Below are 25,294 nucleotides of genomic sequence, written 5' to 3' on the forward strand. Positions count from 1 at the left end.
GTCATTAATTAATCCTATCTCATTGAACAATACCAGATCTAGTGTAACCTGCTCTCTGGTTTAAGATATCTCAGTACCACCTCTCTGGTGGTTGTAATTTTGAGTTCCTCCCTCCCTTCTATTTCCTGATTTACAGCAATTTCTGGGATGTTACTTGTATCCTCTATAGTGCCAGAATGTGCTGTTCTAAGAAACTATCCCAAAAACATTCTATGAATTCCTCATCTAGGATAGCTTTGCCCATCAGATTTTTCCAGTCTATGTAGAATAAATTCCCCATGATTATCGCCATACCTTTCTGACAGGCTCCCAGTATTTCTTCCTTTCTGGCCCAACCTACCATGTGGTTACTGTTAGGGGGCCTGTATACCACTCCCACAAGTGACTTCTTGCCTTTATCATTTCTCATCTCTACCAAACCACTTTTAAATCCTGGTTTCCTGAAACTTAAGTCATCCCTCTCTATTGTGCTAATACCATCATTAATTAAGAGCCACCCCTCCACCTTTTCCTAGCTTCTATCCTTCCTAAATGTCACGTACCCTTCAATATTCAGGTCCTAATCTGTCATCCTGCAGCCACATCTCTGTAATGGCTGTCCGATTGTACTTTTTTATTTTTATTTGCACCATCAGTTCATCTGCTTTATTTCGAATGCTATGTGCATTCAGATTCAGAGCCTTTAGTTTTGTTCTTTTATTTATTTTTGTAACCTCTAGCCTTATCTGATTTACTTTTAGATATGTACTCCCTGTACACTGTCCCTTCCTGTCGTGGTCTGTTTATCCTTTCCCATATTAATACTTTTCTCTCTTGCCTTGTCTCTACCCTTTGATCTACCACATCTTCCCAAATCTTTTCCTTTGCTCCAACTATTTAGTTTAAAACCCTCTCTACTTCCCTACTTACGCAGCTCACTAGAATACTGGTCTCAGCACGGTTCAGGTGTATACTGCCCCAACGATACAGCCCCCACTTTTCCCAGCACTGGTGCCAGTACTCCACGAACCGGAACCTACTTCTCCCACACCTGTCTCTGAGCCATGCATTCATCTCTATAATTTTATTTGCTCTATTCCAATTTGCACGTGGTTTAGGTAATAATTCAGAGATTATTACCTTTGAGGTTCTGCTTTTTAATTTAGTGCCTAGCTCTTCATACACTCTTTGATGAACGTCTTTCCTAGTCTTACCTCTCTATGCAGAACCTTGTTGCTATGTCATTAGCACCTATATGGACCATGATCACTGGATCCTCCATCTCTCACTGCAAGTTCCTCTCCAGCCCTGAGCAGATATCCTGAACCCTGGCACCAGGCAGGCAATACAGCCCTCTGGACTCACGCTCTCGACCACAGAGAACAGCATCTATCCTCTTAACTATGCTGTCTCCTATCACTACCACGTTCATCTTCGCTCCCCCCACTTGAATGGCATCCTTCACCATGGTGTCATGGTCAGTCCAATCATCCACCTTACAGTCCTTCGCCTCATCCACACAGGTAGCAAGCACCTTGTCCCTGTTGGACAAAGTCAGGGGCTGAAGCTCCTCCATCGCTACATGCTGGTTCTTATCTGCCTGACTTGCAGTCACCTCCTCCTGTCCCTGACCATTGACAAACTCTAAAGTTCTGCCTAACGTAAGGGGGGTGACTGCCTCCTGTACTGGATCATCTAGACCAGTAACCTGTTCTGTTCTGAAATAGCCAATTTCATTTGGGACTGTAGCAAAGTGATCTCAGCATCACTGGAATATTAAGTTCAGGAAATTGACTAGGGTTCCCCCTAATTACTAACCGATGACCCTTGCTGGAAAATGTGCTTGTGTACCACTTCAGCAAGGTATTGGAAGCTTGCAAGTCCCCAAAGAAATATATAACAACATAAGTAACTATACTCGGGAGAGGGGCAACTGGTGAAATTTGGAGGGAATATGATTCATGTGAATTAAAAAAAGGTGGCGAGGAATGCAACAGAGCAGGCTTTAAAAAAATGCCATTCTATCTCTAGACAGACTATTGTTATCCTCTATAAAGCAAATTCCCAAATTCAAGGTGATTCATCTTGCAGCATATGAACTAGAACAACTTTATTTAGGCAGATATACATACACTGATAGTGCTAGGTGGGGGGAGGGAGCAGGGAGAGCTGAAGAGACATTTGTTACCAGGTTATAATAAATATTCAATTAAAATGATTTTGCAATGAGAATTAATCAATAAATGTTCCCTTTTGGTATACAGCAAGTATCAACTCTGGTAAATTACATTTTTTTATTAATACACGTATTGAATGAACTTGTCCATGCTGGTTTATGGGTTCTCATGTTTTTCTCTGTTGTATGCATGGACATGCACTGAAAAGTAATGATTTAATGCCCAGAGCATCTCCAGTCTATTTTAGATATGGGTTATGGTTAAGTTTTTTGTATTCAACCAGAATAGCTTTATGATATTATCTGATGTACCGAGAACTGAATTTTTTCATGTCAACTTCTCTCTCCTTCCTACCGCTTCAGAAACCTATTTGCATGTTTGTTTAAAAAAAAGCCTACAAATTAATGTGTGCCTTTGGTTCATGGTGAGGAAATTAAGTGAACAGAATAAGTTTCTCTCTGGGCATCTAGTGGGAGGATCCAATCAGGATTCTAACAAAATTGTAGCTAAATAGATTACACAACTTGAAAGGTTCAACTCTAGTTTAAACATGGGCTGATAACCATGTCGTAAAACAATTCTAGCAAAATATCTATGGTTGTTATCTAATAGAACTCACTAATTCATCTGTTTTTTTTTATAATGCAAAACAGAAGTACATACTTTCCCTTTCACAAATGTTCCATAATATGAGTATTTAAATAGCTCCACAATGGAATGCCAAATTCTTCTTTAGTGTTCAAAAACCCCTTCAAACTTGCGTGTCCCAGTGACTGAAATTTTACGTGGTCTCATTCTGGTCACTTGGAGCATTTTTATATATAAAAAGACACAAGTATAAAAACATAACAATGGTTGCAAAACACGCCTCATACCAGCTGATATAAAGTGGCACTAATGAAATTCATGGATAGAGAAAAACATTTAAAAGTACGTTACAACAGTGAATATACATTAAAAGTACTTTATTCACTATGAAGTGCTTTGGGATGTCTCAAGGTTGTGAAAGGCAATATACAAATGCAATATTTAATACAATAATTGCCTGAAAATACCCTCAAGATTGAAACTGGAACTTGGGAACATTAGTAGGCTACTTGTCATTAAGCCTGATATAAAAAGGACTGTACAGAAGATTACTCCCATTACTAAAAAAAGGGCATACAGCCTATTCCTGTTTTGAAATCATTTGTGCTAAAAATGTATTTAAATAAATTTATCCGTAATTATAATTAGGCAACTTTGAATGAATGGGTGTAAGCTCTACAAATGATAAATTTACCACTTATACATTCCAGTCACAAAGGCATTGCATGTCAGGAACATGAAACTGCAAGGTGTACCCTCAATCTTTTATTCAGTAATGCACAGCTAGTGATTAATGGTTAGAAAGCTATTCAAAATTGAAAGTACACAAGGACATGCAAATATCACTAAATTAAAAATGTTTGTTCAAAGGATCTTGAAATCTGACAATTACTAATTATTCTAAATGGAAAGGTTTATTTTACTACAACAAAAATAAATAAAAATAACGAAAAAAATTGTGCTGATCCTTTACATTCAACTTTCTGGACTGCACGGAGGTTAGGTGGTAGTTCAGAGTATTTCCTTTGAGCTCACTGACCTTACTTCTAACACTATGTGCCATTAGCAAGAGTGTCAAATTTGTATCTAAGGAGAGCTTTCTCTGTTCCAGATGATTAGACATTTCATTTGTTCAGTGGGCTACTAATTAAAAATCACAAGACATTTTTTTAAAAAAAAGTTGAAGCTTTGGTGCATTTTGATATAAGTGCCTACCTGGTTTTTGGAGACAGGGCACATGGACAGTTCCCAGGATGGCCAGTTTTGAAAGGAACCCAGTGTCTGATGAAAGGAAGTCACTTATGAAGTTTGGTTAAAATAAAGCATTTTTGACTTGGAGATATGTCAGTATTTATGGACAAATAGCCTCAGGTCAGGCAAAGCACAGGAACAAAGCACAATAAATCTTCCTCTACTTTTCCCAACAATGGAATTCAACCTCAACTTCAGAAGGGTGCTCCTAAATGGATGACAGTATTCTTATTTCCAAAGGGTAAACTGAAACTTTGTATTAAATTATCAGCAGTTTTGTTCTGTGGGCCTACACCTACTAGGTTGAGATTGGTCACAGTTATTTCACTTGGCCTTACTGGAAAGAAACAAGTCATTCACTCAATTAGTTTTGGCTGTATTACTCAGGTACAAGGAGGAAATTACTGTGCCGTTCAGTCACATATGAGCTTTTAAAATTTACTAGTTGACCTCTTATAATGTTACGTATGAGGAGTCAATTCCACCATTCAAGTCAAGCAAGCTGGGGGAGGGGTAAGTGTGTGCAGGGGGAGGAATAAGTGGATCAAGGCAGGGAAACTGGGTGGAGAAGGGGTTGGGAAGCCAGAAATCTGTCAGATTATGGGGAAGGAAAGGCTGAAAGCTTGCAGTAAAGGAATACTATTAGCAATTTACTACTGGCATGTCTGGTAAATAATCTAACTATAGGGTGGCCTGAGGGGCGGGGGTGGAGAAGAACGGATGGGTGCGCAGCCATTGAAATTCACAGCTTGTGGATCACTGTCAATTTCACTATCCCGGAAAACTGTCATTCCAGAGGTCTGCTGCATATTTCCCGTAACATCCATTTTAGGATTAGAAAGAGATTCATACGGAATACACAAAGCACTGTAGAAAGGACTGCAAGCCTCAACGCAACATGAAGTTAATGTTCAGGGAACACCAAGGTGGGTGGAGAAAAGAGAAAGTGCGTTAAAATGAACTTAAACTGTATACTAGTGGGCCCTTAGATCAAGTGTTTTAAATAGTTCTGATGCTTTAAGACATCACATTGCCACTTATAGCTTAACAGGCACTACAGGTACAAAAGGACATGTTTTTAAATGTATATTCCCATAGAAATTAGATGACATGGGAGTTTTCAAGAATTTCCAAATTAAATGTCATCTACCAGCAATTTTAAATAAAATGAATGAATGGAGAGAGAGCTGACAACATTAATCACACCTGTAGTGACATTGTTGGTCAGGCATGGGGGGTGGGGAGGGGGGGGCGGGGGGAGACAGGGGGTGGAGAAAGAGAGGTTAAGAGCGTGACAAGGCTTCTCTCAAGTTCATTTTTATGTGTTTGTAACACTACCACAGTTTTCATGGCTGAACTTAAAACAACTTCTGTAATTCTGACAAATCAGGATAAACAGTTGGAATTGAAGACAGTAGATATTACAATATACCAGCTAAAAAATGTTTCAAATGCTTCTATTTTAAAAAAAAATTAAAATCTATAATCAGATACCAGTACAAGTTTACAAAGCAGACTTCAATTTCTAAAGTTTAGAAAGCAAATCAATCCAATGTTAATTCTATTTCTGAATTTGGTTGGAAACACGCACAATAAGCTTAGTCCTTACAGATAAAATATTTTCATAAGTAAACAATCAGCTTAACATAATCCAAATCCCACCTGTGCTGATAAGAAATAGCTATGAAGGTTGTTTACTGCAACACATATTACCTTCAAATATTACTCTATGGACAGTATTGTAACAGTGATAATATAAACATACCTGTGGGTTTGCTTTGGCTAAATTCTCTATTTTGAGCCAAGCCTCTTCACGTTCTTTCAACTTTGCTTTCTCCCTAAACGTTACAAAAACAAAAATGAAAGTTTTAAAGCTAAGGAAACCAGTTCAATAGTTTGAAGTAACAATTTATCTCAGATAAGGCACGGCTGGAGTGCGTTAAAATAGCACCGGTAATTTCAGTGGTATTGCTCTATAGTCCGTAAATTGAGCCCAAATATTATTAGTGGATGTGAAAAGAACGGAATCAAAGAAGTTTACAGCACAAGCGGCCATCATGTGGCCCACTGTATTTATGCTGGCTCTTTGTTTGTTAGAGCAACCCAAATCTGGCTCTCACCTTTCTGTGCTAGTTATCCAATTTTAAATAATGACCTATTCATGACTGCCTCCCCAACCAGAAGCTGTCTTCCTCTATTCACTGTTGAGATCTTTTACAATTATAAAAGCTTCTATTAAGTATCCCTTTTGCCTCCTCTGCTAAATCAACTATGGGCAACCTAGGCTAGTGAGAGGGCCGCACGAGGGCCCTCCTCCATCTCAGTGGGCCGCAAGCTTGAAATTGTGCATGTGCACTAACCATGACCCCATGAATACAAATTTGTGGGCGTGTCGATTGAACCGTAGCAGTGCTTTGATTGGACACAGAGGGAGGGATTTCACAGTCAATGTTGTGCGCAATCAACACGCACTTCATATGCCCTCGATTTGCGTGCGTATCACTTTAGTAATACCTGCAGAAAAAACTACGCAGACAGGAACCAGTGGAATCTAGCAACCCTGCACGTGGGCAACGTTCAACAAAATGTCTCACGGGCCACACTCAGAACCCTGATGGACCGCATGCTGCCCTGCCTACCACTGGTCTAAATAGTCACGTATATTAACTTCACAGCTGTAGTTTCCCATCTCAGACACTGCCGTGGTGAATTTACACTGCATGCTCCCTTATGGCTTTAATGTCCTTTAAATACTGTGACACCCAAAACTGCACACAATACTATGACTAACCATTGTTTCACACAAATTTATTATTCCTTGACTCTCATACATTATACTATTAAATTATTTAATTTATTAGATCCAAAATGTTGCTGGCCTTTATGACTTCAGCTGCCTAGTCTCAGTTTAAGGAAATTATATTAAATACCTAAATTTAATTTCCCATCCACACCCTTCAGCATGATTTCATTGAGTATATTCTCCTGTTCTTTGTTTTCCTTCCATAATTTATTCCCTCATACTTAACCATATTAAATCACAAATTATATCTGGTACTATTCTGCGCATTAAACTAACTTATCTGTGACTTCCTGGAGTACTTTACAATCCTTTTTGCTAATTGCCAAACCCTTTATTTTGTGCTTGAAATTTTGTGCCTATATCCAAATCATTTCTATATACTGAATGCAAAGGCAGGCCAGGTTTTGGCCACTTTAAATCTATAATTCAAACACCTAATACCACAACTCCAATTACCGTCAACACCAATTAATGTTCCAAATATATAACAGAATGTTACACCTCAAGAGGATCACTCACCCCACTGTTCTTGTACTGGCTTTGAAAGAGCTATCCAATTTGTCCCACATTCCTTGCCCTTTCCTCATATCTTTCACAAATTTTTCCCCTTCATATATTTATTCAATATCTTTTTGAAAGTAACTACTGATCTTGTTTCCACCATTCCTCAGGCAGTGCGTTCCATATTATAACTTGTTGAGTAAAAGTGCACAGTCCTACTTATACAGTAGGCCAGAATTTTTCTGATGAGTTTTTGGGAGACCATAAGCCTTCTGAAAATCCATACATAGTGATGATCCAAGAATTAGTCAAAAATCACTTCAATAGAAGCATTCAACTTTATACGGTCAGATTTTGAAAGAATGAAGGTAGGCTAAGGAAAGTGAACTTGATAATGCTCTTAGAGGAGAAAAATAATAACCTTGATCCTCATGTCATCTTACTACATACATTACAGAATAAATATATACCACTAGGTGGAAAATAAAGACTAATATGTCTCTCAAAAATATATTGGAGGGATTAAGGGCAATAAAAGATATCATGCAAAATTTAAGGCCATTGGTAGCAAAATGGGCCAAGGTGAATATAAAACATAAAGGAGACTGAAAAGCTGGCCAAACCTGGATTGCTAGGAAATTGAAATGAAATGTCATCTATTTTTATAAATACATCTACATTGAAAGAGCACAGGGGCACAGGCAAGGAGAAAGGTGGAAGTACAGTCATTGGGTGAGGGGAGGCAGATAGTTGGTTGAGATGGCTGCTACAAAAGAAACAAAGATTTCACAGAACAGCAACACCAATAAATAGGCTGAGGTAATTAAAGACAATGCGCCACCTCAAGGTGAACGTCACATAAGGATATTTAAGGTGCCAGCTAACAAAACTAATCAAGCCCTTCATTAGAAATGGGAATAGTGCTTATGGATTGGAAAGTAGCTAACAAAGCAGCAAAGTTTAAAAAGGAAAATAAAATTGACTCAAGAAATTAGTAACCAGTGAGCCTAAGATGTGTTATAGGGAAATTATTAGAACATATCCTAACATGAAGGGGAACAATGAAACAAATGGCCAGGCATGGCAAGGAGGAATCAGCATGAATTTGTGGGAAGGATCATGTGTCACAGATTTATTAGACTTTTTCATAAAGACAGTAGATCTCTGTGGGTATGATATATTTAGCTTTCAGTCTCTTAGCGACATTCAAGGGAAGGCATGAACGGATATCTCTATTTTATATTTAAAAATAAATTGTCACGGTGCATGTTTCAACAGAACTTTTCTATAAACTTTCTCCTACAGGAAAAACCCATTGTAGTGTCTGTAGAATTTGTTATTTTTGTAGGTGGTATGATAGAAGATTCCAATAAGGCTCTTTTAAATATTACACGTCATCTCCACACCCTTGCTAGACTTCCTCATCCCACCTTTTGTCCCTCGCCTTCCTTCCAGCCATTTAGATGCATAACTCCTTACAACTCTTGCTCTCTAATGTTTTGAAACTGAAGCAAGCATCAAGGTAGCAGCTTATGACTTGACGTGCAGCAGAGAGAGTAGGAGCTTGGGAATTTGGTAAGTGAGGAAATTTTAAGGGTTAATCTCTTTCTAAAAACTTGTCAAGTTTACATTCAAAATTTATAACTACCATTTACTGTTAAACTTAAGGTTCCTTCAGTCTTAGTCAGGGATAAACAAGCTCCCTAAAGAGGCAGCTACAGTTAGTTAATTAATTAGGTAGTTAGTTAAGATTAGTTTCTCTAGCCAGCAATGCCTGACTCAGCTCTGCAGAATTTCAGCCAATATAAATGCAGGTGGTCTTGCTAAGTGCACGAGGTAAGCAAGCACAAAGATAGCAGTTTGTGACTGAGTGCAGGTCAAGAAGACTGAGAGGTTGGGAATTTGGTAAGAGTTGGAATTCGGTGCTGTTCTGGCCTTTTACAAAAAATGGAGTGGTCTGAGCGAGAAAGAGCCAGAGGCCAGCAGCAGGACGCGAGAGCTGAAACCTGGAAGCATTAATTAGGTAAGCAGGTAAAGTTTTTTTTCTCTCTATAAATGGGGACAGTAGTTTAAACTGGTATTGCATTAAATTTCTAGTTTAGCCAGTTAAATCAATTGATATAACTACAGGTAATCATTTAGAGATGTTTTAAAGTACAGTAAAGGCAACAGGGCAGGTAAATGTGTAGCAGCTATAGCACGTGAATGCTGGTGGACATCTGTGTGATTCACAATAAGTGTCTGGAGCTTCAGAAAATTCAGCTCAAGAGTTGATGAGCTGCAGTCTGCAATGCATCAGGGAGGGGGATAGTTACCTGGAGAATTCGTTCCAGGGGATAGTCAAAACTCTTAGGCTAAGTACTTCGAACTTCGTCCATAGTCAGGGACAGGAGGATATGACTGTGAGTGAGGCAGGTGTAGGGATCCAGAAAGTAGCACTCGACAGGCCTTGGCCCATGCAATTGTCCAACAGGTTCGAGGTTCTTGCAGCTTGTATGGATGAGAGCAGGGACTGCAGGCAGGAGGCACCAACTGACCACGGCACTGTGGTGCAGTGGGCCTTTCAAGTGGGGGGTGGGGTAAAAAGGAATGTATTGTAATAAGGTACAGTATAGTTAGAGGGATAGATAAGATTCTTTGCAGCCAAGAGCGCAAGTCCCCAAGGCTGTGTTGTCTGTCCAGTGCCAGGGTTAAGGACATCTCTTTGGGGCTGGAGCGGAACTTGGATTGGGAAGGGAAGGATCCAGTTATTCTGGTCCACTTGAGTACCAACAATATAGGTAGGACGAAGGAGGAGGGTCTTTTGAGGGAGCAAGAGCAGCTAGGGGCCAAATTAAAAGGCAGAACCACAAAGGTAATAACCTCTGGATTACTACCTGAGTCACAAGCATATTGGCACAGGGTAAGAAAGCTTAGAGAGTTCAATGCACAGCTCAAAGGTTGGTGTGGCAGAAATGGGTTTTGCTTAGTGGGGTAATGGCATCAGTACTAGGGAAAGAGGGAGCTGTATTGTTGGGACAGTCTTCACCAGAACCATGCTGGGAACAGTGTTCTGGCAAATTGCTAACTAGAGCTGTAGAGAGAGCTTTAAACTAAATAGGGGGCAGGGGGTTAGGGTTCACATGGGAGAAGATTTAAAAATTTGAAGAGAAAGGACAGGGCAAATGGTGCAGGGTGACGATATGGGTAATAATAACCAGAGTGTAACAGGAAGGGATAGAGTGCACCAGCAAATAAGGCCAGAGTAGGCAAAAAACGAAAAAAAGACAGAATTAAAGACTCTTTATCCAAATGCTCACAATTTTCATAACGGGATGGATAAATTGATACCACAAATAGAAACAAATGGGTATGATATGATAGCCATTACAGAGACATGGTTGCAAGGTGATCAAGGCTGGGACCTGAATATTCAAGGGTATTTGACATTTTGGAAGGCCAGGAGGAAAGGAAGAAGAGGTGGGTTAGCTCTGTTAATAAAAGTATGAGATCAGTACAATAGAGAGAAATGATCTCAGTTCAGAAGTTCAAGATGCAGAATCAGTTTGGGCGGAAAGAAGAAATAGTATTGGAGAGAAGTCACCGGTGGGGGTAGTCTTTACACCCTGTAACAGTAGCTATACAGGACAGATTATACATTAATTGGAGGCTTGCAAGTTGGTGGCTTTAATCTTCACATCGACTAGACAAATCAAATTGGCAAAGGTAACCAGCAGGATGAATTCATAGAACGTATTTAGGACAGTTTCTTAGAACAATACGTTCAAAAACTATTTCAGACCTGGTAAAGTGTAATGATACGAGATTAAAGACCTCACAGTAAAGGATCCTCTAGGCAACAGTAATCATAACATGATAGAATCGCATTCAGTTTGACAGTGACAAATGTGGGTCCACAACTTAAATAAGGGTAATTACAAGGGTAGGAAGTCAGAGGTGGCTAAAGTGGAGTGGATAAATTGGTTAAAAGTAAGACGGTAGAGAAGCAGTGGCAGACATTTAAGGAGATATTTCATAACTCTCAACAAAGATATATTTAATTGAGAAAGACTACCAAAAAGACTACCAAAAAGATGGCTAGCTAAGGAAGTTAAGGGTGGTATCAAATTAAAATGCGATGAAGATTAGCGGTAGGCCAGAAGTTTTAGAGACCAGCAAAGAATGACCAAAAAGGGGCAAATTGGAGTATGAGAAAACTGGCAAGAAATATAATACAGAAATAAAAGATTCTACAAGTATATAATAAGGAAAAGAGCATTGATTGCTTAATTAGACTGGAGAATTAATAATGGGAATCAAGAAAATAGCAGAGGATTATACAATTAATGTATAATCTGTCCTGTATAGCTACTGTTACAGGGTGTAAAGACTACTCCCACCGGTGACTTCTCTCCAATACTATTTCTTCTTTCCGCCCAAACTGATTCTGCATCTTGAACTTCTGAACTGAGATCATTTCTCTCTACTGTACTGATCTCACGCCTTTTGAACATGTGCTAAACTTAAATAAGGGTAATTACAAAGGAATGAGGGCAGAGTTGGCTGGAGTGGACTGGGAAAGGAGTTTAGCAGAAAAGACAGTTGATGAACAATGGCAGACATTTAAAAAAATAGTTCATGACTCGCAACAAGGATATATCCCAGTGAGGAAGGAGGATTGTAGGAGAGGGATAAACCAACCATGGTTAACCAAGGAACTTAAGGACAGTATCAAATTGAAAGAAAAAACATTCAATGTGGCAAAGATTAGTGGCAAGCCAGAGGTTTGGGAAAGTTTTAAAAACCAACAGAAGATGACCAAAAAAATAATAAAGAGGGAGAAAATAAACTTTGAGGGTAAACTAGGAAGTAATATAAAAACAGACAGTAAGAACTTCTTTAAATATATAAAATGGAAGAGAGAGGCCAAAGTGAACATAGGCCTCTTGGAGAATGAGGCTGGGGAAATAATAATAGGGAACCAGGAAATGGCAGAGGAGTTGAATAAATACTTTGCATCGGTCTTCCTGGTAGAAGACATACCAAAAATACTAAATAATCAAGGGGCAAAGGAGGGGGAGGAAATAAATACAATAACTATCACTAGAGAAAATGTACGAGGGAAACTAATGAGGCTAAAGGCCAATAAGTCCCCTGGACCTGATGGGCTGCATCCTAGCATATTAAAGGAAGTAGCTGCAGAGGTAGTGGGTGCACTGGTAGCAATTTTCCAAGAATCCTTAGATTCTGGAAACGTCTCAGGGGATTGGAAAACTGCCAATGTAACACCCTTATTTAAAAGGGGAGTTATAGGTAACTATAGGCCAGTTAGCTTAACATCTGTCATTGGGAAAACGTTAGAGTCTATTATAAAGGACGTAATAACAGAGCATTTAGAAATGCATAATATAATCAAACAGAGTCAGCATGGCTTCATGAAGGGAAAATCATGCCTGACAAATTTATTAGAATTCTTTGAGGAGATAACAAGCAGGATAGATAAAGGGGAACCAGAAGATGTAATATATCTGGATTGCCAAAAGGCATTCGATTAGGCAACAAACATAAGGCTACTTAATAAGATAAGAGCCCATGGTGTTGGGAGTAGTATATTAGCATGGATAGAGGATTGGCTAACTAATAGAAGACAGAGAGTTGGGATATGGGGGCATTTTCAGGATGGCAACCTGTAGTGGAGTAGTACCACAAGGATCAGTGCTGGGACCACAATTATTTACAATATATGTTAATGACTTGGATGAGGGAAATGAATGCACTACCGCCAAGTTTGCAGATGACACAAAAATAGGTGGGAAGGCAAGTGGTGAGGATGACACAAAGAGTCTACAGAGGGATACAGACAGGTTAAGTGAGTGGGCAAAAACATGGCAGATGGAAAGTAATGTGGGAAAGTGAGAGGTTATGCACTCTGGCAGGAAGAATAGAGGAGCTGAATATTATTCAAATGGAGAAAGACTGAAGAAAGCTGCAGCACAGAGGGATTTGGGAGTTCTCATGCATGAGTCCCAAAAAGCTAGCATACAAGTTCAGCAGGTAATAGGCAAGGCAAATGGAATGTTGGCCTTTATTTCAAAGGGAATGGAGTATAAAAATAGTCTTGCTAAAACTATACAAGGCACTAGTTAGACCACACCTAGAATACTATGAACAGTTTTGGTTCCCTTATCTAAGAAAAGATATACTGGCATACAGGTAGTCCAGAGAAGATTCACTAGGTTGATCCCGGGGATGGAGGGATTTTCTTATGAGGAGAGCCTGAGTAAGTTGGACCTGTACTCATTGGAGTTTAGAAGAATGAGAGGCGACCTTAATGAAACATATAGGATTCTTAGGGGGCTTGACAGGGTAGATACTGAGAGGCTGTTTCCCCTTGTGGGAGAGTCTAGGACCAGGGGCATAATCTCAAAGGGGGTGCCCACTTAAAACAGAGATGAGGAGGAATTTCTTCTCTCATGAGGGTAGTCAATCTGTGGAATTCTTTACCGCAGAGGGCTGTATTGGCTGGGTTGTTTAGTGTGTTCAAGGCAGAGATAGACAGATTTTTAATCAGTAAGGGAATCGGCAGGAAAGTGGAGTTGAGGATTATCAGATCAGCCATCAGACTTGATGGGCCGAATGGCCTACTTCTGCTCCTACATCTTATGGTCTTATGTATTTCACAGTAGAAAACACAAAAAGCATCTGAAGAACAGTAGGAAATCAAGAGGCAAAAGGGGGGGGGTTGAAGTTAAAACAATCACTAGAGAAAAAGTATTTTTTTTTTTATTCATGCGATGTAGGCTTCGCTGACTGGGTCAGTCTTTATTGCCCATCCCTAGTTGCCCTTGAGAAGGTGGTGGTAAGCTGCCTTCTTGAATCACTGCAGTCCACATGGTGTGGGTACACCCACAGTGCTGTTAGGAAGGGAGTTCCAGGATTTTGACCCAGCAACAGTGAAGGAACGGTGATATATTTCCAAGTTAGGACGGTGAGTGACTTGGAGGGGAGCTTCCAGATGGTGGTGTTACCATCTATCTGCTGCCCTTATCTTTCTAGATGGATGCGGTCGTGGGTTTGGAAGTTGCTGTCGAAGGAGCCTTGGTGAATTCCTGCAGTGCATCTTGCTGCTACTGTGGGTTGGTGGTAAAGGGAGAGAAGGTATGATTCTGTGAGGACTATGTCAGGCTGTTGCTTGACTAGTCTATGAGACAGCACTCCCAATTTTGACACTAGCCCCCAGATGTTATAGTAAGGAGGGCTTTGCAGGGTCGACAGGGCTGAGATTGCTGTTGTTGTTTCCAGTGTCTAGGTCGATACCAGGTGGTCTGTCCGGTTTCATTCCTTTTTTGTGACTTTATAACAGCTTGTTACAACTGAGTGGCTTGCTAGTCAGAGGCATTTAAGAGTCAACCACATTGCTGTGGGCCTGGAGTCACGTGCAGGCCAGACCAGGTGAGGATGACAGATTTCCTTCCCTAAAGGACATTAGTGAACCAGGTGGGTTACAACAATTGACAATGATTTCATGGTCATCATTAGACTTTTAATTCCAGATTTTCATTGAGTTTAAATTCCACCATCTGCCGTGGCGGGATTCGAACCTGGGTCTCTGTTCCAGTGACAATATCACTGCGCCATCACCTCCCTGGAAAATGGCAATACTAAGGGAACTTAAGGCTGACAAGCCCCCTGGACCTGATGGCCTGTATCCTAGGGTCTTAAAAAGAAGTTGCTGCAGGGATTATGGATGCATTGGTTGCAATCTTCCAAAGTTTCCTAGATTCTGGAAAGGTCCCAGCTGATTGGAAAACCACAAATATGATACCTCTGTTCAAGAAATGAGTGAGACAGAAAGCAGGAAACTTATAGATCAGTTAGATAATGTCTTTAATTGGGAAAATGCTAGAATCCATTATTAAAGGGGTGTAAGCAGGGCATTTAGAAAATCATAACACAATCAGGCAGAATCAACATGCTTTTGTGAAAGGGAAATCATGTCTGACAAATGTATGAGTGTGCTTTGAGGAGGTAACAAGTAGGGTGGATAAAGGGCAACCAGTAGATGTAGTGTATTTGGATTTCCGAAGGCAGTTGATAAGGTATCACATAAAAGGTTACTACACAAGACAAGAGCATATGAAGTTGGGGGTAATATATTAGCATGGATGGGGGGCTAGCTAGCTAACAGGAAACAGAGGTGGGATAAATGGGTCATTTTCAGGATGCCAAACTAACTAGTGGAGTGCCACAGGAATCAGTGCTGGGGCCTCAACTGTTTACGATCTATATTAATGATCTGGATGCAGGGGCAGACTGTAGCATATACAAATTTGCTGACAATACACAGATAGGTAGGAAAGCAAGTGGTGAGGAGGATACAAAGAGTCTGCAAAGAAATATAGACAGGTTAAGTGAGTGGATAAAAATTTGGCAGATGTAGTATAATGTGGGAATATGTGAGGTTGTCCACTTTGGCAGGAAGAATAGAAAGCAGAATATTATTTGAGGCTGCAGAATGCTGCAGTGCAGAGGGAGCTGGGTGTCCTTGTGCATGAATCACAATAAGTCAGCATGCAGTTACAACAAGTAATGAGGAAACATAATATTGGCCTTTATTGTAAGGGGGATGGAGTATAAAAGTAGGAAAGTCTTGCTACAAACGTACAGGGTATTGGTGAGCACACACCTAGGTTACTGCTACGGTTTTAGTTACCTTACTTAAGGAATGACATACTTGCATTGGAAGCAGTTCAGAGAGGGATTGCTAGGTTGATTCCTGGGATGAGAGGTTTGCCTTATGAGGAAAGGTTGAGCAAGTTAGGCCTATACTTATTGGAGTTTAGAAGGATGAGAGGTGGTCTTATTGAAATATATACGATTCTGAGGGGGGTTGACTGGGTAGATGCTGAGATAATATTTTCCTCTTGTGGGGGAATGTAGGGCTAGGGGACACAGTTTCAAAATAAGGGGTTTCCCATTTAAGAGGAGGGATTTCTTCTCTCTGAGGATTGTTATTGTTTAGAATTCTCTTCCCCAGTTGACTCTGAATCATTGAATATATTCAAGGCCAAGTTTCATAGATTTTTGATAAGGGAGTCATGGGTTGGTGGGGGATTGGTGGGCAGACAGGAAAATTGAGTTAAGGCCACAATCAGATCAGCCATGATCTTATTGAATGATGGAGCAGGTTTGAGTGGGCAAATTGCCTACTCCTGCTCCTATTTATGTTCTTACATCTTTTATGGAAAGTGGTTTATCAGGAATTTTGCCTTTAGAATGTAACTACTTCTACTTTCACTTACCTCGCCTATCACTTACTATCATTATTGCCCATACTTCTGTTTATTTTCTAGCTTTATCTCAGCTGACCTACATCATGCTGTATCTTTTACTCATAAGACCCAATATCAAGTGTCATAGATACCCAGTTCCGCTATGGTAACTCTCTCCATGATTTCCAATTGGGGCCAGAAGTATGTCACCAAACTAGCTTCCAGAAATAATAGAGATAGCCACAAAGGCTCAGCTTAAGTGGGACTAAAGACTATGTGACAAGTCATATTCCGTTCAAGTACAGAGGGAGAAGGATGACTGCAGAGCCAATCAACATCCCAGGTACAGCCTACATACCTCTCCCAGACTTTTACAGTTGAGCATATTATTTATTTTGCAGGCCAGCTATGCTCCCTTTGGAGCTCTCTTCAACCTTTATGCTTATATTTTATAAAGAGTGCATCCCCGGTATACAGAACACCACAGAAACTGGAGACCATTTTACTTGCTAATATTTACTTCATTTTCACCTTACAGATCCTGCTTCCCCATAGTTTAGCCCATTTTATTTAAATTGATGCAAATATATGTTTTATAAAATAAACTTTGGGGAACGGTGTACTGTTCTGTTTGCTGATTGGTGCATTCACCACGGATTCTTTTGTTGTTTGTTGTTTTAAGAATACAAGCTTAGGCCAACTGTGCAAGAACTGTATGACATCAAATGCATGGTAAACAACTTTGTGCGAGATCTGTACACAGAGTTAGATAGATGGATAGATACAGTTTAAACTTACTTTTGCCTTTCTGCTTTGAACTGTTGGGTGCAGTCATCAAATAGTTTCTGATTCATTTCCATAAAGAGTTTCAGAGCATTGTAGATTAATCCATGGATAGTCCTATATTCATAAAACATTTAATTAAACCTCAAGTATGCTTAACAGTGCTCTCCTCCATGTAATAGGCCTATATTAGGTGATTACAAAACATTAACTATATTGTGGAACTAAAAATGTGTATATCTTATTCAGAATTTGAAGTGCACATTAATAAATATGACGTTAAAAGTCCTGCTTTCGCCTGCCCAATTTTTCCACCGGGCGGGTGAGACAAAAATTACCCCCAACGTTTTCAGTTGAGAATAATCTAAAATACTGATTTGTAATAACACTAAATGTAACAGTATCATACTTCTAAAACAGAAATATTTTAGTAGTTCTATTTCCATTTATAATAATGTGCAAGTTCACTTTATAAGTTACCGAAAATAATGTCAAAATCTCACTTTGCTGTTAACATATACTTTCAAACCGGTCTATCAAATTTCCCTACACACAGCGCAAGGCCAAAAAGAAATAAATTTTAAAATTTAAATTTTAAAAGTTTAAAACTATTGCATCAAAAACATTTAAAGCTACAGATCACAGGAACTGAAAAAAAACCCAACAAATGTGTTTTCTATCTAATTGCATAGCTAGCAAATCCAGGAACTTGTATTACTCCATGAAAATTGCATCTAAACAGCATCAGAGTACTACCGTTTCCAGGCAATTTTCAATTATGGTAATCAGCAATTAGGGCCAAAATTACATGCTTAAAATTAAACTTTAAAAATATTTTGAGAAATTTTGAACGTATGCTGTGTGCTCCTAAATGGTCGCCTGCAAGCAGCAAGTTTATTTTAAACTTTCAAATGTATATGGAGGACCTATATAGCAATGTTCAGAACAGATCCTCTCTCTGCCTTCTATTATGGAATTAGCCATACTTTAAAGTGGGATTTAATTCAGTACTATTGAATACTGAACTCCAATCTACTTAATTTGGCAAATACAAATTGGGAGGCAGGACAGCACTGAATCACCAGAATTATACCAGGGTTTAAAAGGGATAAATTATGAAGCCAGGTTACAAAATTTTGGCTTGCATTGCCTGGAGTTTGGAAGACTTGGGGCGATCCAATTGACATGTTTAAAATGATAAAAGGAGTTGACTGGGAAATGATTTCCTCTGACGGGGAAAATCAAGAACAGGAGGCATAATCTGAAAATTAGTCAGGCCAATCAGGAGTGAAATCAGGAAGCAATTCTCCACACAAAAAGTAGAAATCTGGAACTCTCCCTCCAAAAAATTGTGGCTGCAAATCCAAAAGATTGGATCAATTGAAACTTTCCAAATTGAGGTCAATAGATTTTTGTCAGATAAGGGTATTGAGCAATATGGGCCAAGGCAGGTGAGTGGTGTTGAGGAACAGATCAGCCATGATCTAACTGAATGCTGGAACAGACTCCAGGTTGAGCGGCTGAATTGCCTTCTTCTGTTCCTATAGAAGTGTTTTCAGCTTATTTGCATGAAACAACGTCTTGCAAAATTTAAAACTACCCAGTTAGATAATTAAAATATATAAATAGAATATTTATGCTCCAAGTTGCCGGAATAAAAACATGGAATTATTTCATGTGAATTTAATTATCAATTTTAATAATCAATATACCACAGTGTGAAAATCAAAATCAGAAAAACATTTCTTATTAATATTTGTGCCTTTATTATTCTTCATTGAACTATTTTAGTATTACAATTTATTTCAAAAGAAATTATTTTTCTTTTTACATAAGCTTATGAAAAGCTAGGGATAACATAATACAGTGGTCCACTTACTTGTTCCAATGAGTCTTTGAATTACGGTATAGGGACGGGAACATAATGGGCAAGATCTTGGCAGCATTGTCACTGATTAGACTCATAATGTATTCATTATTCCAATAATACAAGGCTCGTTCTGCCACCTAGATCAAAGAATGCAGACCAAAACTAGAATAAAATTGTAGTGGACACTACTTGCAACTAAAAGAAATTAAAACATTTTTATACGGAAAAGATAAACGTAAACCTTTATTACTTCATACAGTCCATTTTAATAGTTTGGTCACTGTCATGCTTCTTGCTTTAAATTAGCTTGCATTAATGTGAAAGCATGAGAATTATCCAAATTATTTTCTATACAACTTACTGCTCACCTGAAAATGTGGACTGGAAACACACTTAGCCAGCTGTCGAAATAGGGGCTCCATGACTTTTACAAATTCTGATGGTTCAATTACATCTAAAATCTCCTCCAATTCATTTAGAAACATCACTTCCTTTGGACTGTGGGTTTTTGGCCAGTACTTGAGCAATGCCATAACAACCTAGAAAAGTCAAAACTGTGTTGGAGCTGAATAATCTGAAAATTCTGAAACACATCAAGAACCTTAGAGTAGCCAATATAAGAAAAGTTCAGCTTTTGAATGAAAACGGATAATTAAACTAGGCTGTGAAACTACTTGTTTTCAATACAACGATTGTATCTCAACATTGATTGTTTTCCGCTGACAGCCATGAAGTGACATCTTTCAGCATTCTGAGACTATTTTATGATTATCAGCTGGCACGAACAGCATCATGCAATGGTCCAATGAAGCCATATAACCACCATGTATTTTGCACATCTAATTAGTAGCCACTGTTCTTTAAATAAGAAACCTCTCACTACATTAGATATTTTGCATACTATCCAATAAATGCATTTTATATAGCAATAAGCACACCAATTAACTGGAGCATATTTCCTATTGATATGGGGGTGAAAAGGTAATTAATGCAATTAGAACTAAGATTTTCCAAGGCAGAAATCATGACCTGCTTATGATAGTAAAACTCTAACCAAAATACATAATACTCATCACAGCGGATTTTTAAAACAGGTTAACCAAATTAGAACAGATCAACTAAAATTTAATTCTGATATTTATTTAAATGGAAGTGCAAGCTCAGGATGCTAAGTATTTCATAAATAAATTTAGAACACATTATGAACACTTAAAAATAATTAGGCATTTCCAAAAATGCATTCTTGAAAATCTTCAAACAAAACAGAATAACCCCTTTCACAAGAAATGTAAGCACATATTATAAAATATTATGGCAAACTCACAGGTTCAGTAAGAGTGCTGTCTTTTTCAAGGAACTGCACCACACAGTATGCCAGCTAAATGAAGGAAAGAATCAACAGGTTAAAACATTACATATTATATCTCCTTTTATATGCACTAATTTTCATAATTTCTGTCTGATAAGTGACGAATCACACAGGAGGATATATGTTTCAAACAGATGTATAAATGTATGTGGAGTCAGTGTTGAAAATTGAGAGAAGGAAATGCCCTTGACAGAATTCAACATTTCTGAATTTAGATGTTAGAAGCAAGCATTTGCCTAGGCAATGGCAAAGCTCTACAGAAATCCCAGCATATTCTGGGCTACCTATTGGAATCAGATAGCTCCAGTACAGTATTCTATTGTACTTCAACTTCTTTAGTAGTATTTGATACTATATTAGCGTGTAGACAAAGCTGGCTGGGACCAGGGAAGACTGGAGGGTGGGTCCTCTTCGTGCTGAGTAATTTTCACCTCAGTAAATGACCTGCTTCAAATTGTACCAAACTACTCTTTGGTTGGATACTGGAAAACATACACACTGAGTGCAAGCAATTAGGTTCCCAGTTTTACCTACTTTTGGGAACAATTTTGCATCCATCTAACTGCACAGCTAATGTATAGAAGTGTGGGTGCAAATCTGCAATCCACTGTGGTACAGAACATTGGAATCTGACACTATCCCAAGATTAGATTCCATCCTATCACTCAGTTAGCAGCATAGTTTATTTCATATTATGTGGCTGCATCACACTACTCAACATGCCTAACATATCAGTAATAAAGCCAAGGCACAAGTGCTTTTTGAAAGTGAGTACAGCAAAAGAAAAATCAAACTTTCAACTTCTATGAATTAGAAACATAAAAATGTACAGTACAGGAGGCCATTCTGCCCATTGCGTACACACCAGCCACAAAAAGTTATTTAGTCTAATCTCACCTTCAAGCTCTTAGTTCATAGCTGTGGGCTACAGCACCTCAAGTGCTTATCCACATACTTTTTTTGAACCTGATGAGGGTTTCTATCTCTGTCACCCTTTCAGGCAGCAAGCTCCAAACATCTACCACCCTCTGGGTGAAAAAAAGCACTCCTGAACTCCTCTATCATCTTTCTAGCCCTCTGTTAAGAGAAATAAGTCCTTCCTATCCACTCCATCTAGGCACCTCATAATTTAATATGCCTCAATTAAATCTCTCTTCACCTTCCTCTATTCCAAAGGCAACAACCCCAGCCTATCCAATCTTTCCTCAGGGCTAAAATTCTTCTTTCCTGGCAACATCCTTGTAAATCTCCTCCATACCAACATCCTTCATGTAGTACAGTGATTAGATGTGTACTCTAGGTGCAGTCTAACTAGGATTCCTATAGTTCTAGAATAATCTCCCTGTTCTTTTATTGCGCGCCTTGGCCAATGAAGGAAGGTATCCCATATGCCTTCTTAACCACCTTATCTACCTGTCCTGCTACTTTCAAGAACCTGTGGACTAGCACTCCAAGGTCTCTCCACACTTCTCAATATCCTACCATTTATGATGTCCTCCCTTGCCTACACCACACTCCTCTGGGTTGAATTCCATTTGCTGCTTTTCTGTCCAACTGACCTGTTCATTGATATATTCCTGCAGCGTTCAACTTTCTTCCTCAGTTTCAACCACACAGAAAATTTTTGGATCATCTGCAAACTTCTTAATCATGCTCCCTACATTTATGTTTAAATCATTGATATACGCCATGAAAAATAATGAATCTACTACTAAGCCATTGGACATCCAATGGCAACAGCCCTCCTGTGACAAAAACACCTGTCAACCGTTACCCTTTGTTTCCTGTCACTCAGTCAATTTTGGATCCAACTTGCTACTTTCCCTTGGATCTCAAAAGCTTTTGATTTTCTGATCAATCCATCTTATGGAACCATGTCAAAAGCATGCAGACTACATCAAAAGCATCACCCTCTTCGACCATCCTTAAAAAAAGTTCAATCAAGTTAGTCAGGAATGACCTTCCCTTAACAAATCTTTGCTGACCATCTTGGAGTAGTCCACGCCTTTCTAAATATTGATTTATACAGGCCTTCAGAATTTTTTCCAATGATTTGTTTGCCACTGAGGTTAGGCCGACTGGCCTGTAATTACTTGGGCTGTCCCTTTCTCTCAAAGAGCAGTGCAATGTTAGCATTCCTCCAGTCCTCTGGCACCAAGTCTTTAGCCAGAGACAATTGGAAAATGATGGTCAGAATCTCCTTAGCTAATTATTTTCCTTGTCTCTCTTAGCCTGGGAAGTGTGCATTTGGGCCTTGTGACTTATCCACTTTCAAGAATTCTAAACAATTTAATAACTCCCTCACTATGTTTAACCAATCCAATTATTACACCACCACCTCCTCAAACACAATTGCTGCTTCACCCTCTCTTTTAAGGGAGGTGTGGTTGTGCAATTTGTGAAAATTCTGCTAGTAAGGCATGGCAGAAGAGAGTAGAATCTATGTGCAAATTCATTTAAGCTAATAAGGTGGTACAATATCCTGATGACATAAAAGAATCCAACATGTCTATCCTGAACGGAGCTAAATATCTGATTGAGGGGTAAACTTGAAGGTTGGATAATAATTATTGGAATCTTCAAGTTAAGTTTTCATAGACAACACAATTACCTATCATTTGCCCTCTCCCTTGCTCCACTACAATTCTGTGGGAGCCACTGGGATTACAAAATTGTATTTTTTATTCTAACTTAAAACGAAGAGCAACGCATTCTTTTCCTGTATGCTTGTAAGGCTACGGGGTAGGGGGCTTGGGATGCAGTTCCTGTTCCCCACTTCAAGCAGTCTGAAGATAGTGGTCCCATTATCAAATTTCACAAAAAGTCATTGTTTCATGTTTTGAAAAATGAATCACAGGCTGAGTGATTTAAGCTTATCCTTATTTAAATTTAAAATACTGTGACACCCAAGGCTCTCCATTTTTGACAAAGTTAAAAGCAAAAGTAATTTTTTGTTGAAATTCTTTTCCAAAAAACTGATCACAACAAGTACAACATTTCTCCTTCAATAAAGATAATTATAAAAAGTCACATCACAATCGCAGGATTCCTAGTTGGTTTGTAAAGTATTTGCAACTTGAAATTCCATAATGATATTCTGCATTATATTCTGGAGAGGGATACGCAAGCTTACAAAGCAAAAGGATATGGCAGCATTGCAGGGCAGCTATTTAGGTAATGATACCCAGAGTATGACAAGAAGGGATAGAATGTACAAACATAAAAAAAAGCAGCAAACAGGGTCAAAGAGGGAAAAAAAATGATAAAAAGGCAAAATTAACGGCTCTTTACTTAAATGCACACAGTATTCAGAACAAAATAAATGAATTAATGGCACAAATAGAAGTTAACAGGTATGATCTTATAGCCATTATGGAGACATGGTTACAAGAAGATCAAAGCTGGGAACTAAATATTCAGGGATATGTGACTTTTTTGAAAGGACAGGCAGGAAGTGGGGTAGCTTTGTTAGTAGGAGGTGGAATAAGTATAATAGATCGGAAGATGTAGAATCCATATGAGTGGAGGTAAGAAACAACAAGGGGAAGACGACACTGGTGGGAGTAGTCTATAGGCCCCTTAACAGTAGCTATACTGTAGGACAGAATAAATCAGGAGATAATGAGGGCATATAAAAAAGGCAGTACATTAATCATGAGTGACTTTAATTTTCAAGTAGATTGGAAAAATCAAATTGACAGAGGTAGCCACAAACAAGAATTCATAAAGTGTATTCGGGACAGTTTCCTAGAACAATATGTTGTGGATCCAACCAGGGATCAAGCTATTTTGGATCTGATAATGTGTAATGAGGCAGGTTTAATAAATGATCTCAGAGTAAAAGATCCCCTAGGAAACAGCAGCCATAACATGGTAGAATTTAGCATTCAGTTTGAGAGTGAGAAACTTGGGTCGGAAACAACTGTGCTGAACTTAAACAAGGTTAATTACAAAGGAACGAGGGCAGAGTTGGCTGGAGTGGACTGGGAAAGGAGTTTAGCAAACAAGACGGTTGTTAAGCAATGGCAGACGTTTAAGAAAACAGCTCATAACTCACAACAAAGATATAACCCAGTGAGGAAGGAGGATTGTAAGAAAGGGATAAATCAACCATGGTTAACCAAGGAACTTAAGGACAGTATCAAATTGAAAGAAAAAACATTCAATGTGGCAAAGATTGGGAACGTTTTAAATGCCAACAAAAGATGACCAAAAAAACAATTAAGAGGGAGAAAATAAAGTTTGAGGGTAAACTAGGAAGTAATATAAAAACGGACAGTAAGAGCTTCTTTAAATATATACAAAAGGAAAAGAGACGCCAAAGTGAACATAGGCCCCTTGGAGAATAAGGCTGGGGAAATAATAATGGGGACCAGGAAACAGCAGAGGAGTTGAATTAATACTTTGCATCAGTCTTCACAGAAGATGACATTAATAGCATTCCAAAAATACTAAATAATCAAGGGGTAAAAAGAGGGGAGGAAATAAATACAATAACTATCACTAGAGAAAAAGTACTCGGGAAACTAATGGGGCTAAAGGCCGCTAAGTGCCCTGGGCCTGATAGGTTGCATCCTATGATATTAAAGTAAATAGCTACAGAGATAGTGGATGCACTGGTAGTATTCTTCCAAGAATCCTTAGATTCTGGAAAAGTTCCAGAGGATTAGGATAATTCAGTAATTTGAAATACACGCAGAACTATTTCACATAAAAAGATAA

At 38.8% G+C, this 25,294-nt stretch overlaps 1 protein-coding gene across 8 annotated transcripts in view; it reads right to left on the reverse strand.

The window, feature by feature from the left end:
- The window catches only part of ppp2r5ca (protein phosphatase 2, regulatory subunit B', gamma a), a 308,188-nt gene that overhangs the window by 10,972 nt on the left and 271,922 nt on the right, over window positions 1-25,294 (reverse strand). For 6 of the 8 annotated variants that reach the window (XM_078562375.1, XM_078562376.1, XM_078562368.1 and 3 more), the window contains 6 exons: window positions 20,528-20,581; window positions 19,572-19,742; window positions 19,213-19,340; window positions 17,349-17,450; window positions 5,761-5,833; window positions 3,960-4,025 (listed from right to left, as the gene is read on the reverse strand). In XM_078562375.1, coding sequence (XP_078418501.1) covers window positions 3,960-4,025; window positions 5,761-5,833; window positions 17,349-17,450; window positions 19,213-19,340; window positions 19,572-19,742; window positions 20,528-20,581 — 594 coding nt within the window. The remainder of the gene's footprint in view (window positions 1-3,959; window positions 4,026-5,760; window positions 5,834-17,348; window positions 17,451-19,212; window positions 19,341-19,571; window positions 19,743-20,527; window positions 20,582-25,294) is intronic. The other 2 variants (XM_078562370.1, XM_078562373.1) reach the window with 1 other exon arrangement.

This window comes from Cetorhinus maximus, chromosome 18 (assembly GCF_964194155.1).
Source record: "Cetorhinus maximus chromosome 18, sCetMax3.hap1.1, whole genome shotgun sequence".
In the NCBI taxonomy this organism is placed as follows: Eukaryota; Metazoa; Chordata; class Chondrichthyes; order Lamniformes; family Cetorhinidae; genus Cetorhinus; species Cetorhinus maximus.